At 47.4% G+C, this 16,113-nt stretch overlaps 1 protein-coding gene across 1 annotated transcript in view; it reads left to right on the top strand.

Moving 5' to 3' along the window:
- Nucleotides 1-16,113, top strand: part of ASB18 (ankyrin repeat and SOCS box containing 18) — a 44,224-nt gene that overhangs the window by 6,727 nt on the left and 21,384 nt on the right. Inside the window, exons 4-5 of the mRNA XM_012558407.1 lie at nt 9,699-9,817; nt 15,961-16,108. Of these exons, the coding sequence (XP_012413861.1) occupies nt 9,699-9,817; nt 15,961-16,108 (267 nt within the window). The remainder of the gene's footprint in view (nt 1-9,698; nt 9,818-15,960; nt 16,109-16,113) is intronic.

Here is a 16,113-nt window from a genome sequence, read left to right as displayed (position 1 = left end):
CCCCGGCCCCCAGGCCCCCGGGCGGGTCTAATTAGCGCTGATTGCAGCGGAGGGGGGAGGCGCCACACCGCGGTAATGAGCGGGTGATCACCGCCTGCAGACAACAGCGCGGAATCATGCTAAAAGGCCACTGACGGGGTTGGAGGCTGAAAAATTAGGATTTTTAATGATAATCTTATGCAGAATAATTGTCACAGTGTGACATAAATGGTTAGCTTTTCGGGCGGGAGCTTCAGCGGACTTCGGAGTCCCATAAGAAGGCTGAGCTGGGCCCTGGCCAAGTGCACGCCTGCCCAGGTCCTGGGGGAACTGGGTGCCTGCCCTCAGGTGTCCAGCCCCTTGGCTGTCCTTGGAGAGCTTCTGTCCCTAGAGGTCCAGTGGGTCCTGGGAGAAGCAGTGGGGTGCCACGGTGTAGTTCACGTGGTTGATGTTGGGGTTCCTAGCTTGCATTGTGCCATCTTGACATTTCTTTTAGCCAGCATGTTCCAGCCCCTCCCCTTGGGTGATAATTTCTTGATCTTTTAGTTCTGTGATGAGTATTAAATAAGAGCACCCATGTGAAGTGCTTGGAGGAGTCCCTGAGTGGCACAAATGGTTAAGCACTCACTTCTAGCTGAAAGGTTGGCAGTTTGAAGCTACCCAGAGGTGCCTCAGAAGAAAGGCCTGGCAATCTGCTTCTGAAAGATCACAGCCTTCAAAACCCTATGGATTAAAAAAAAAACCTATGGAGCAGTTCCACTCTGCATACATGGAGTCGTCATGAGTCCGAATCAGCTTCCTCCACAGCAACTAACAACAAGGAGCTTGGAGCATGGCGGACTCAGAGAAACTGCGTGGCCCTTACTGTTTGTCCCCCATGTCTCCTACGTTGCCCGAGGGCTGCTGGGCTCTCAGAGACCAAGACGGGGACACCATCTAAGAAATGTCACTTGGGTTCAGAATGGGGACTCAGAAAAGAACTGGAAGGCCACAGAGAGTCTTGAGAAGCCTGGGCTGTTGAGTCTGAAGGAAAGAACATTCTAACAACATTTTTTAAAAGCAGCTTTGCGGAGGTGTAATTGGTATACAGGAAGGCACGCATGTTTAATATATACAATTTGATAAATTTTGACGTATGTATACACTCATGAAAACATCCCCGAAATCCAGATAGTGAACATATCCATCACTCCCCAAAGTTTCCTGTGCCCTTCTGGAACCTCTCCCACACCACCCCCTTCCTCCACCCCTCACCCCAGGGACCCACTGATATGCTTCTTTTCCTATACCTGTTGTAGTAGAGACAATTCCGACTCATAGCGACCCTATAGGAGAGAGTAGAACTGCCCCATAGGGTTTCAAACGCCGTAATCTTTATGAAGGGGTCCTGGTGGCAAAGTGGTTAAGAGCTTGGCTGCTAACCAAAAGGTCGACAGTTCAAATCCACCATCCACTCCCTGGAAACCCTACGGGGTGGTTCTACTCTGTCCTATAGGATCACTATGAGTTGGAATGGGCTTGACAACAACGGGTATGGTATTGGCTTTGGAAGCAGACTGCCACATCTTTCTCCTGTGGAGCGGCTGGTGGGTTTGAACCAATGACCTTTTGGTTAGCAACTGAGAACTTAACTACTGCACTACAAGGACCCTCACATCTCAGTCTTCTAGAATTTTATACAAATGGGATGTACTCATTCTTTTTTCTAGCTGCTTTCACTTAACATAATTGTTTCGAGATTCATCCACATTGTTGTTGGCATTGGGAGCTAATTCCTTTGTAGTGCTGAGTGGTGTTCCATTACGGATATACCGTTGTGTGTTGGTCCATCCACCTGCTGAAAGACACTTGGCTGCTGCTAGTTTTGGCTAGTGCAGTGAACATCTGTGTGCAAGTCTGTGTATGGACGTATGCTTTCATTTCTCTTGGGAAAATACCTATGAGTGGAACGGCTAGGTTGTGTGATAAGGGTATATTAGCCTTTTAAAAACATTGCCAAACTTGTTTCCACGTGGCTGTGCCATTTTATATTCCCCCCAGCAATGTAAGAGAGTTCTAGTTGTTCCACATCCTCCTCAGTACTTGGACACCCGATGGGGCAGCTCTGTTCTGTCCTACAGAGCTGCTAGGAGTTGGGATCGACTCGAGGGCAATGGCTTTGGTTGAATAGGTGTATAGTGATAGTTCATTGTAGTTTTGATTTGCATTTCCCTGATGACTAATATAACTGTTATTGTTTTTATTTCGATTTATGACTGCATATAGCTACCACATAAAAATACAATTGATTTTTGCAGATTGATTTTATATCTGACAACCTTGTTAAACTCACTTGTTGTTCTAGGAGCATTTTTTGTAGATTCCATAGGATTTCTATGTAGGCAATCATGTCATCTGCAAATAAACACAATTTTAGTTCTTTTCTACATTTATTATTCTACCTCTTTTATCCCACTGTTAGTGCTTTTCCACTTCTTTTATTACTTTTTCCTGCTTTGTTATGCTGGCTAGAACCTCCAGTGCAATGCTGAACAGAAGTGGTGAGAGCAGGCATCCTTCCTTGTCCTTGATCTCTGGGGAAAACAATAAGTCTTTCACCATTAAGTATGATATTAGATGTAAGTTTTGGTAGACTCCTTTTTTCAGGCTGAGAAAACTCTCTTCTATTCCTAGTTTGCTGGGATTTTTTATTATGAATGGATATTGAAATTTCTCGAATGCTTTTTCTACATATATTGACATGACCATGTGGTTTTCTTTTTTTTTTTAGTCTGTTAATATAGGGAATTACATTGATTTTTGAACATCAAACCAACCTTGCATTCCTGGGATAAACCAATTCCACACTTACTAGCTGTGTATCCTTGGGCAACTTAGTTAATTTTTCTGGGTCTCAGTTTTCTCCTCTGTAAAATAAGGGTGATAACTAAAACTACTACCCAGGATTGTTTTCAGGTTCACATGAGTTAACACACGTAAAATGCTTAGAAGAGCACACGGCATATAGTGAGATTACGTAGGTGTTGACTGCTTTTGCTGGACCTCCTCCTATAAGCATTGAGTTCATTTTATAGGAACTGAAACAAAATTTCACAATTTTAAATTAATAAGGAGGTTTGTTGTTGTTGCTTTTCTTTATCTCTGTATTTGTTGGTCATCAGACCATGGTTGATTTGCCGTAATGTCCTCAATCAAGAATATAACTCCCAATTATAACACTGTTCTTATGGAAAATATAACCCATTTGATAATATTCCATGTCTAAGAATACACGATAGCGTTCTCCTTAAAAAAAAAAAGATAGCATATCTATATTTACTTTTCTCTAGTTCAAAATTAATTTCTCTAAATGCAACACGGTACCCTGGATTGGATCCTAGAACAGAAAATGGACATCAGTGGAAAAACGGGTGAAATTCAAATAAAGTCTACAGTTTAGTTAATAGTATCATACCAACGTGAAGTTCTGAATTTTGATAACTGTACCATAGTAATATAAGATGTTAACATCGGGGGAGCTCGGTGAAGGCTATACGGGAGCTCTCTGTGCTAACTTTGCAACTCTTCTGTAAATCAAAAACTATTTAAAAATAAAAAGTGAAAAGAATAAAGTTTGGTTCACAACTTGGGCTCCAAGACCCCACTTTTGCAGTATTTTTTTTTAATACTGGTTTTTACTAAGAAATGAGAAAGCAACATCTACTGCTGTTGTTATTAGATGCCATCGAGTTGGTTCCGACTCATAGCGACCCCAGGTACAACAGAACGAAACACTGCCCAGTCCTGCACCAACCTCACAATCACTGTTATGCTTGAGCCCACTGTTGCAGCCACTGTGTCAGTTCATCTCATCGAGGGTCTTCCTCTTTTTTGCTGACCCTCTACTTTAGCAAGCATGATGTCTTTCTCCAGGGACTGGTCCCTCCTGATCACATGTCCAAAGTATGTGAGACGAAGTCTCGCCATCCTTGCTTCTAAGGAGCGTTCTGGTTGTACTTCTTCCAAGACAGACTCGTTCGTTCTTTTGGCAGTCCATGGTGTATTCGATATTCTTTGCCAACCCCATAATTCAAAGGCATCATTTCTTCTTAGATCTTCTTTATTCATCGTCCAGCTTTCGCATGCATATGAGGGGATTGAAAACACTATGGCTTGGGTCAGGCGCACCTTAGTCTTACCCGCTAGGAGCATGAAATAAACACAAACTCATGTGGATCTTGACAATAGCCCTTAAGCCAAACCAGCAAGCTTGTATCTGGGTATCATTAAAGGCTGAGCTACGTGCTGATCACTAGAGCTACTCGGCTTATATGCTGTGCAATAGAAACCAATTTCCTGGCGTCAACCGGGTTTTCAAAAATCATGCAGGTCCAGGACGTTATTTAATAAGAACTTTTAAAGTATCTTTTTACTAAACTGGGGATTTTAATCTTTCTTCTCGGTCTTCTTTTCTTCTCATTTTCTCTCTGGACTCTGTGTCTCTCCATGAGCATCTCCTTGGCCGTTTCATTTGACAGCCTTAACTTATTTAAATCCTGGTTATTAGAGGAAAGTTTAAGATACGTGATGAATAAGCCCAAAGTTCAGGCAGAACCGTGTAACCGCGGACTTAGAATCCCTTCAATATCAATAATTACAATGGAAGATGCCAGCAGATTCCATTGAACACCTCTACAATAACAAAGCCCACTACCTTGAAGGATAAAAAGTTAATAGATGTCAGAAGGGGCTTGAGGCTTCGACCACGACTTTTCAACTCTAAAGAGTCCCCCTAAAGTTAGACTCCGAGGAGGTTTGGCTGCAGGTAGTATAAACATCACCACTTTGACAAGAAAGGGCTGCTTTCTCTGGACTCCTTTTATACATAGTAGATTTTAGGTCATCCTTAATTTTTTCTGCCTCCCAATAGAGAGGGGGTCGTTGACCTACGTACGGAGCCATTTCATTTTCTTACTCTTGATGACAATGGCCTCGGCGCTTCGAGCCCAGCTCTGCCCCATCCTTTTAGCTGGCAATTCACCACGGGCGCAGGACTGTAAAACCTTTAAGTCTCTGAGTTCCTGGGATTTAAGAAAAAAAAAAAAAATCTGTGCTTCTTTCCTACCAGCAAGCTTCAGAATTCAGAATTCAACCCACAAAAAAGGACATCGGCGCTTTAATCTACGAGCTTTTTGAAGAGATTTTCCCCAAAAAGAAAAGATCCGGTAAAGTTACTCTCCTCACGATAGGTTGCCTGCGTGCCAGCCTCGCCCTGTTTATTACGGGGTCCTCTCCTTGACCCTTTTCTTATCCTGAGGTAATTAAAATGAGAAAAGAATTAGTCGATTCCCATTCTTTCTCTTGTCTAAAGCTGTCCGCATTGAAAAGCGGGGAGGACTTCTTCCTTTGGGAGCGTATTCAGGAAGAGCACGCGGGTTTACTTTTTTGTCCAGGTTGTGTCGATTCCATTCAGTAAAAATAATTTATAAACCGGGGTTGGAAGTGTGAACCAGCTAATATCTTATGGGGAGCGGGGGGGGGAATCATTGAGAAAAAAAAAAAAATCACCAGACAATTCTTTGCTATCGCAGATCCAACAGGTTGACACCTGGGCAGAGTGAAATGAAGTATGGCTTTTCCTGAAGCAGGCAAGGCGTTCCCTCCCTAGTCAGGATGTGAGCAGAGTTAACTGGTCAGTGTCCTCATCCCAACCCGTTAGAGCCTTCCTAGAAAGGTTTACCTGCAGGAGGTGCCAGCTCAGCCACCGGCACTGATACAGAATTCCCACATTCCAGATGAGTGAGTGATTCCTTGTTCAGGCAGAGGGGAAGACAATATGGTCTGTTCAACAGGAAGTTTAAGCATCTTAAGGAACTGAAGAATGGGCTGTCAGACAGGGGCTGCCCCCACTGGGTGATTCAGTGTTTGTAGAAGAACTTCACATTCCTGAGCACTTTCAAGCATCTGACTTCAAACAATCTGCAAACCATGGCGATTCCCATTCTACAGATTAGGAAAGTGAGGATCCGAGAGGACAAGTGCATTGCCAGTAAGGTAGACACAGAGCCGAAACTGCCAGAGCCAGGACCCAGAGCCAAGTGTTGTCACTGAGGCCCCTGTGCTCTGAGGACTGTGCTGAAGGAGCGTCTCTTCCTTGTAAATCTACATTTTCTTTAAAAAAAAAAAACTGTTTATAATCAGGAAGTATCCCCCGTGGTGCAGCGGTTAAGAGCTCAGCTACTAACCAAAAGGTCGGCAGCTCGAATCCACCAGCCGCTCCTTGGAAACCCTATGGGGGCCGTTCTACTCTGTCCTATAGGGTCGCTATGAGTCGGGATCGACGGGACAGCAGCAGGTATCTCTAACAACTTACCTTTCAAACATGCTCTGTTACAGGTTTATCCCCTTATCTGCCCCTAGGTGGCGTCTTGACCAGATTTCCCATCTTCCTGGTCAACTTGTTAAGTCTCATTTTAATACTCAAGACTCACTTTCAGGAATCAAAAAGTCCAGTTGAGGTCAAATCAAAACTTTACCTTCTGGCAAAAGGCTTGATCAGACACTTCCAAAAGATGTACAAATGGCCAATAAGCACATGAAAAGGCTCTTAACAACGTTAGTCATTGGGGAAATGCAAACTGATACAATAGAATATTATTTCACACTCAGTAGAATGGTAAACTCAAAAAGGCTGACAACATCAAATGTTGGTGAGAATATGGAGCAACTGAAATTCTCTCTCAGACATTGTTGTTGGCAGTGTAAAATGGTGTAATCACTTTGGAACACCAGCAGTTTCTTAGAAAGTTAAATATACACCTACCCTACGACCCAGCAATTCTACTTCTAGGTATTTACCCAAGAGAAATGAAAACATACCCCCACAAAAATACTTGTACAAGAAGGTTCATAGCAGCTTTACTGATAATGGCCAAAAAACACCTACTGCCATTGAGTTTTGAAAACCCTGGTGGCATAGTGGTTAAGAGTTATGGCTGCTAACCAAAAGGCTGGCAGTTCAAATCCACCAGGAGCTCCTTGGAAACTCTATGGGGCAGTTCTACTCTGTCCTATAGGGTCACCGTGCGTCGGAATCGACTCGACAGCAACGGGTTTGATTTTTTTGTTTTGCCATTGAGTTGATTCCGACTTATAGCAACCCTATAGGACAGAGTAGCACTGCCCCATAGGGTTTCCAAGGCTGTAAATCTTTACGGAAGCAGACTGCCACATCTTTCTCCCTCAGAGTGGCTGGTAGCTTCAAAGCCCTGACCTTTCAGTTAGCAGCAGAGTGCTTAGCCACTGCGCCACCAGGGCTCCTTCTGGACAAAAAAAAAAAAAAAGATGCCAGCCGAAAAATATACCCATTGCCATCAAGTGGATTCCAACTCATAACAACCCTATAGGACAGAGTACACCCGCCCCATAGGGTTTCCAAGGCTGTAGTCTTTACAGAAGCAGATTGCCACATCTTTCCCCCTTGGAGCGGCTGGTAGGTTTGAACCGCCAACCTTTTGGCTAGTAGCCAAGTGCTTAATGACTGCGCCACCAGGGCTTCTGGCCAAAAAATACCAAAAAAAAAATACCTAACCCCTTGTCATTGAGTTGCTTCCGACTCATAGCAACCTATAGAACAGAGGAGAGCTGCCCCATGGGCTTTCCAGGGAGTGCCTGGTGGATTTGAACTGCCAACCTTTTGGTTAGCAGCCATAGCTCTTAACCACTATGCCACCAGAGCCCTCCAAATGCCCATCATAGGAGAATGAATAAACAAACTGCAGCATATCTATACCATTGACTATAACTCTGCAATAAAAAAAGAATGAATAACTCATATGTGTGACAACATGGATGAATGTCAAAAGCATTATGTTGAGCGAAAAGAAGCCAGACACAAAAAAGCAGAAAGTTCGAGAAAAGACAGAACTAAACCATAGTGAGAGAAATCACAACAGTGTTGCCTGTGGGGGTGATGACGGACCGGGAGGGAACAAACAGGGGAGACGGAAATGTCCACACCTTGACTGTGGTGTTGCTTACACAGATGTCCTTATTAGTCAGCATTTATTCTAGCGGACTCTTAAGAGCTGTGCCTTTCTCTGTATGGAAATGTTACTTCACTTTTAAAATACATGCTGTTGTTGTCATTACTAGTTGCTGTCACCCGCACCCGTTGCCGTCGAGTCGATTCTGACGCACAGTGACCCTATAGGACAGAGTAGAACTGCCCCAGAGGGTTTCCAAGGATCAGCTCGTAAATTCAAACTGCTGACCTTTTGGTTAGCAGCCAGACGCTTAACCACTGCACCACCAGGGCACCGTTGCTGTCAAATGGGCTCCAACTCATGGCACATGAATTGTTGCCCAGTCGTGCGCCATCTTCAGGATTGTTAGTATATAGTCCATTTTTTGCCGCTATTGTGCAGTGCCTTTCAACCTAGGAGGCTCGTCTTCCAGGACTATGTCCGACAATATTCTGTTGTGATCCATAAGGTTTTCACTGGCTACTTTTTGCCAGGCATTTTTTTGCTAGTCTGTCTTAGTCTGGAAAGGAACCCTGCTTGGCGCAGTGGTTAAAAGTGCTCGGCTGCGAACCGAACAGTAATTGGTTCAAACCCACCAGCTGCTCTGTGGAAGAAAGATGTGGCAATCTGCTTCCATAAAGATTTACAGCGTTGGAAACCCTATGGGGCAGTTCTACTCTGTCCTATAGGGTCGCTATGAGTCGGAATCAACTCGAGGGCACACAACAACAAGTTAGTCTGGAAGCTCTGCAGAAACCTGTCCACCATGGGTGACCCTGCTGGTATTTCAAATACTAGTGGCACAGCTTCCAGCATCACAGCAACAAGCAAGCCACCACACTATGGCAAACGGACAGATAGGTAGTGGTTGACATACATACGTATATACAAACAAGCATACATACATACATACAACTTCTCTCTCATCTAATTCCAAGCTCTCCCACCTCACCTCCACCCTTGCTCAAGAAAGGAGTCTAGTCTTTCTCTTCACCCTTCCTCCTCCTTCCCCTTCTCCTTCCCCTCTCACGCTGATGTTGGAGGATCTCCATCTTCACCCAGTGTATCAGGACCAGGAAAGGAGAGGAAAGGTCGCTGCCCATCTCTTGTTGAGGAAGGGACTTCACTAGAAGTGAAGCTTCCAGAAAGGGACCATGTGGGGAAAACAGTGGAGCTGACTTCTCAAAGCTTGTTCCCTAAATCATGTCTCAGTTCACCAAGGTGCAGGGTTCTATTTGCAATCCGGGGAGAAAATACCCAAAATATCATTGCCACAACCACTCAACACTTTGGAGAAAGCAAAATGGCAGCCATTGCTCCAAGAGAAATGAAGAAGACAAAAATGGCTTGACCTGTTTCTCTCTTCATCTCCCCCTGCCCTCAAGGATGTGTCCGTTCATAGCAGACACTTCAGTTATAAACACTTAGACTTGATAGCCTTGTAGCTTAGCATCCTGGGAGAAAGGGAGAGAGAAGAAAATGCAGAACCAAAAGTGGTGGATGGCAGGTCCCCAAAGGAGTGCCTCAGCAGAAGGTCCAGGGAAATAAAGTAGAACTGCTCCTCCATCAAACTCTTGGGGCGATGGTGTACCAGTCCTTCATCCGGAGCCAGCTGGGGAATCGAGCCACCAAGGGAAGCTTCTTGCAACGGCTTCATTAGAAAACCAGGCTGCATTTTCTCCCCAGTCTCCTCTCATGCCCCCTGTGCTCCCACAGGCCAGCACGTGCCCTTCTGCCTCCACCCACCCCAGGACCCAGCCTGGCTGCTCCAGCCACCTGTCCTCTGGGGTGAGTCTCCAGCCCATCTGCCACCATGTCTACTCCAAGGAGGCAAGGTAGCATAACCATGTTTCAACAAGACCTATTCACAGCATCCATTCCTCTCACTGGGCGCACTGTTTAGCGTTAAACCCCATCTGTCTGTCTGTCCATCCGTCTGCCGGGATTCCAGTAGCGATCGTGTAAGGGAAATAGTATAGGGCATATTGGGATGTTCCAAGGACTCTGGCAATTTCAGAGATAAAAACCCCCACTCACGAGACAGATGCCTCTCAGTTCTAGCGAAAGTGCTTATAAGCAATGTCTTTTTTCCCCTTGAACAAAAATTTGAGTGATTCTTGAATCTTGAATTTAGTCTTATTTTGGTTTTCTGGTTATGGTGTATCTACGAAGAAAATCTGCTTTATTGTCTTGGTGCTCTACTTTTTTTTTTTTTTTGACATTTTACAATTTTTTTAAAATTTTGTGGCCAAATATACATAACAAAAAGAATTGCCATTTTAACCATTTTTAAATGCACAATCCATCAACATGAATTCCATTCACCATGTCGTGCAACCATCACCACTAGCCATGTCCAAAACGTGTTCACCACCCCAAACAGAAACTCAGGACCCACTAAGCAAGAACCCCTACTCCCTCCCCCACCCAGCCCCTGGTAACTACAATGACCTCTGTCTCTGTGCACTGGCCCATGCTAGACATTCCATCGAAGTTCGCCTTGTTTGTAAACAGTTGCTTATTGTTGTCGTTACATGGCTTTTTCGGTATCATTTCTGGTGGTTGTTCGGTCCTTCTTCTATTATCCAGAGGTAGCAGGGGTCCACACCGCAGGCAGGTCAAAACGGAATCCCGTGGAGAACTACCAAACTAGCTGCCATCGAGTGGACTCTGACTCATGGCGCCCCCACGTGTGTCAGAATAGAACTGGGCTCCACAAGGTTTTCAATGGCTGACTGTTCAGAAGGAGATCACCAGGCCTTTCTTCCAAGGCGGCAGTGAGGATAAAGAGTCATGTGAGAAATACCGAGGAGGTAAAGTGAACAAGCAACCCCATGTGAGTCGGAGTCAAGCTGTGCTCCACAGGGCTCTCAGTGGCCCATCTTTTGGAAGCAGATCGCCAGGCCTCTCCTTCAAGGTGCCTCTGGGTAGACGGGAACCAGCAACCTTTTGGTTAGCAGCTGAGCGTGTTAACTGCACCATTCAGGAAGAATTTGTTGCTGTAGTCATTAGTTGATAATGAAATCTGCCACACAGGGTTGCTGGCAGCACCAGGCGAGAAGCCGATCACCATGCTTCACGGGGCTGCCCCTCCCTCGCCCTGTCCTGCCCTCCATGTCTTGTCAGTGAGTCTGTCCAGCAGTTCTCAAGGAGTACTCAGAGGAGAAGCACGTCTCCCTGCCTACAAAGGCTATTGGTGTACAAAGCACGGGGGCATGTTCTCTAGTCACTGAATGAATGAATGAATCACGTTTAGTAACAACCAATGGAAACTGCCCACCACAGAGCCTGACTCAGAAGACACAACCAATGAGAAGAGGCAGCATGACGGCCAGGGTGGCTGAGAGCTCTGAGCTAAAGCCAGCAGGCAAGGTCTCCACTCGCTCACCTCCTGGCTGTCTGTCCTTGAGCAAGTCACTGGTCTTCTGTTCAGCCTCACGGTCCCCACCTGTAGGGTCCACCTACAATGCAGAGTTTTTGTGAGGACCGAAAAATCGCATTTCCAAAAGGACCAGGTGCTGGGGCTTCCAGCTCAGAAGCGGGAGGTTGTGCATGACCCCGGGGAGGGCTTTATGCTCAGCAGAATGTTCTGGAAGGCTGGCCAGCCTGGGAGAGGAGGAAGGGCAGCCTTGAGCAGGCTCGGGCTGAGAGATGAGGCGTCTCCACGGAGCGTGCGGGATGCTCAGAGGCATGGCAGGTGGGCTTGTAGGAGCGGAGGTAGATGGGTCCAGGGAGGTGAGCCGTGGGAAGTCCAGGCTGAGGAGCACACCTTCTGTACCTGGGAGGGGACTAGGAAGGCGCTGGAGGGTGGGTGGGAGCAGTGTGCGGGGACTGGAGTCTCAGAGGCCTCCTTCCACCTTTAGAACTCAGTTGAAATGAAATGAACTCAGCCGCCCTTGAGGGGCTCCTCTGTGTTAACGCCTGCCTTTGTGCCGTCAGGCCTGTGGTCCCATAACAGCTGTGGCCGCACGCGCTATCACAGATGGAGATGCGGGGTCGGAGGGCGATGTGTTTGTCCAAACTGCTTCTCATCAGACTACACGGTGTCCCCTTAATCCTTCTAAGATATAAGATAGAGTCAAAGTGGTTCTGACATCCTCAGATGGGAATTCTTCCCCTGCTTCCCGACAGTGATGGCTGACAGGGACTCCAGGCCTTCTAGCATTTGCCTGTCTACTGGGATAGCAGGAAGCCTGCTCCAAAACTCCGCCTTGGGGTAAAGGGCTCAGCCAAAGCCAGGTGCCCACGCAGGACTAGCGGAGCGTTCCCATTGACCAGGGACACGGACACATACAAGGCACTGAGTGTGTCTCAAGGATGGGCCTGGTTCTGGGAACAGCTCTAGGAGGCTCCCACAACTGTCTCATCTCTCCTCATCACTGAGTGCCTCGTACCCACCCACGTCTAGGCCATTCTGGACTCGTCCTTCTGTGGGCACTGACGTATATACTTCCCAAGATCACTGCTCGCTGCTCACTCCTGGACACCTCAATGGGAAGTTTGGGAGTATCTGGGGAACTTGGAACGCTAAGCTGGCATTCTTAGAATCCGTGAGCCTGTTACTGTGGCTGGTGAGGGATGGTTTGGTTATTAACAACCTCTGTCGTTCTTATCTTAAACGGTCACTCCAATTTTTTTCAAAAGTTTGGAAATGAAAAAAGGAAGTAAAAGCAACCATCTCCCCATCATCCAGAGGTAAACACGCATTGGTTATCTCAGGAGAGACAGAACTAGAGCCAGAGCTAGAGATGTCATGGGGACATTGGTGGTTCGGTGGTAGAATTCTTACCTTCCACGTGGGAGACCCAGGTTCGCTTCCCGGCCAATGCACCTCATACGCAGCCACCACCCTTCCGTCAGTGGAGGCTTGCATGTTGCTGTGATGCTGAACAGGTTTCAGCAGAGCTTCCAGACTAAGACAGACCAGGAAGAAAGGCCTGGCGATCTACTTTCAAAAATCATCCAGTGAAAATCCTATGGATCACAGTGGTCCAATCCACAACCACTCATGGGGATGACGCAGGACCGGGCAGCATTTCGGTCTGTTGTGCGAGGGGTCGCCTCAAGTCAGGGGCTAACTTGACGGCACCTAACAGCAACAACACAGATAGAGAGCTATAGATGTCTGCTTTTTAAAAAGGATGCAGTACAGTGCTGTTTTGCAGCCTGGTCTTTGCATGTAAGCACCATGAATCTCTTCCACGTCATTAGCGAGGCCTCCACACTGTCGTTTCAATGACTGTCCATGTGCCAGCAGAGAAGCGCCCCAGCCAACATGTTGTATTGTGTTTTTCTCATGCCTGTGGTTCTGCAACCTAAGCCATGGCCCGCTCCAAGAAGGTTCCAGAGTTTAGCAAATTAGAAGATCTTCATTAAAACTGGAAAGGTCGGCTCCAGCTCTCCAGAGGGTGGGTCAGTCCCTTTGTTCTTCCGAAAGGTAGTGGTGTTGTAAGTAGCAGTCTGGCCATTAGCAAGTTATGCTGTGGAAGTGGTAGAGAGGACGGGTTTTATTTCCCAGGGCTGCTTTAAAAAGAGAGAGAGAGAAGAAAATGTTTTGATTGTTTGCAAGCACACACAGGCTCGGTGGCAAAATGAGACGGAACCCTTGATTTCTAACCTCCTGCGGCACTGCTCAAAATTCCTCCAGAGAGGCAAGTAGGAAGCGTATCTGAAGACTCTGACTGTAAAATCTGCATTCTCTCTTGGCTGGTTATTGTCCCAAAGGACAGTTCACATCAAACCCAGCTTGTCCGTAAAGATCTTTCACCCAAGACAGACCACTTCTCAAAACACTGCTGGTTTAGAGGCTCAAGAAATACAAAGAGAATGAAAATACCAGGAGTCCCTGCGTGGAAATAGAAATGGATTTAAGGGCAGCTGCTTCCAGCCCTAAACCCCCAATGGATGATCTTGCTCTGAGCACTGCTTAGGTAAATCATAGCAAAAGCAGCAGCGACAGGAAGAAAAGCTGGAAGATGTTCATAAAGGAGACGCATTTGCCTGATGCATTGGCTTTTAGGGAACACCGTTCGTGAGCTAAGCACTGCTGCAACTGGCATTCAGAATCAGAGAGAAATAAAAGCCCGTTCCTATACCAGGGAGCCAGCTACCCAAGACAGGAGTCAAAGGTGCTCACACACACGTGACATGCAGTGTGACAAACACCGTGTCCCGCACTTACAAACAACGTGGATGACAACAGAGAGGCATGGTCCCTCTGCCTGGTGGCCCTGGTTCGGCTTCCCAGAGGAAGAGGGGAGAAGGACAGGAATGTGTCAGCCATCACGGGAGGCAAGGAGAGGCGGCAGCACACACAGAGGCATGCAGCATGAAATAGCAGCGTGTATTCTAAGAACCACACCTGGTCAGGCAGGATGGAAGCAGCCATCCCTGAAGCATGGATCACTGACGGGGCTGTAGCAGCAGGAGATGAGCCTAGTGAGGTCCCCAGGAGCTGGATCACGAGGCATCCTGTGGCTTTTCTACAGCAAGCAGTGAGAGTCACAGGGTGTTAATAAGCACATGTCATCCGGTTCACACTGGAATACCTCTTTCTGGGAAATATGGAGCTTGTTAGATTAGAAACAGGGACGCATTGTAAACGGTTGGTCAAGAAATGAATTGGGCCTCAACAAGGGACTGTGGCAGTGGGGATGGAGAGAGGAAGCAGATTCAAGAGATAGTAAAGGAACAGAGGCAGCAGGGCTGAGGGGCCAGTGGAGATGGGCAACCAGGGCAAGGAATCAAAGACTTTGGATTTGGGGGGACTGAGAAGCAGATACAGGGAGCAGAACAGGCTTACCGGGAAGGGGCAAGCTCAGATGTGGACATGTGGTGGAGTTTCCAAGTGGGGGCTTTGGATACAAGCATCTGCAACCCCGGGAGAGGTCTAGCTGGACGTAGAGGCCTGCAGAGTCAATACAGACATGGCAATGGAGCATTAATGGGGTCACCCAGAGAACCCCCCGGGGAGCACCAGTGTTATGGCATGGGCATTTAAAGAGTGGAGGAGATTGCACAAGAGCAAAGATCAGAGGGCATCGCATGGAATCCAGGGCAAGAAAAGGTTTTAGGAAGAAGTAGGTACTATTTAAAAGGGAAAAAAAGGAGTTCGAACTGAAAAGTGCCTCTTGGACACGTGGGGTCGCCCTGAGTCAGAGAACACTCAACAGCAACTGGTGTGGGTATTTTTGACACTACTTTAGAAGGTCACCACCAGTGGACCTCAAGTGTCTGACTCCTGGCGACCCCACGTGTGGCAGAGTAGAACTGTGCTCCATAGGGTTTTCAGTGGCTGTGATCTTTCAGAAGCAGATCACCAGGCCTTTCTTCTGAGGCACTTCTGGTGGACTCTGCCAGCCTTTTGGTTAACAGCCTAGCACTTAACCGTTTGCACCCCCAGGGACTCCAAAGTAGCACCAAAACCCAAAACCAAACCCACTGCCGTCCAGTCGATTCCCACTCATAGCAACCCTATAGGACAGAGTAGAACTGCCCCCTAGGGTTTCCAAGGAGTACCTGGCGGATTTGAACTGCTGACCTTTTGGTTAGCAGCCGAACTCATAAGCACTAGCCACCAGGGTTTCCAAAGTACCGCGAAGCACCTACAATTTCATCGTAAGATTTAACCCTGTGTGGATTCGGATGACTTGTTACTGGCCGTGACCACTAGTTAATGACCGGTGGGGCGCTGCTTAGCAAGACCGCTTTCCCCAGTGTGGTCACGATGTCAGATCTCATTTTTCAGCTCTGACTCCTGTGGCCCTTGTATGGGACACATGGGGTCGCCATGAGTCAGAATCGACTGGATGTCGACTAACGACAACAGGTCCCTCTTCTCGGATTCCCCTTGCTATCTTAGACAGCAAACTTGGGTGTTCCAAGGTCTGGTAACGCCAGCCGGAAAGCAGCGGGCTGGGGGAAGGGGCGTGGGCTCAGGGTCCGGGCCTCCCCAGTAACCGCCCTGGCCTCCCCTCAGGTGCGCGCAGGCGCTGCTGGAACATGGGGCCTCGGTGCACCTGGCGGACGGCGCGGGCCGGGACACGCCGCTGCACGTGGCGGCGCAGTGCGGCCTGGATGAGCACGCGCGCCTCTACCTGAGCCGCGGGGCACGCGTGGACGCGCGGAACGG

Source organism: Trichechus manatus, unplaced genomic scaffold (assembly GCF_000243295.1).
Source record: "Trichechus manatus latirostris isolate Lorelei unplaced genomic scaffold, TriManLat1.0 scaffold00165, whole genome shotgun sequence".
NCBI lineage: Eukaryota > Metazoa > Chordata > Mammalia > Sirenia > Trichechidae > Trichechus > Trichechus manatus.
The sequence above is the reverse complement of the archived record's forward strand: the minus strand, read 5'-3'. Positions and strand labels throughout refer to the sequence as shown.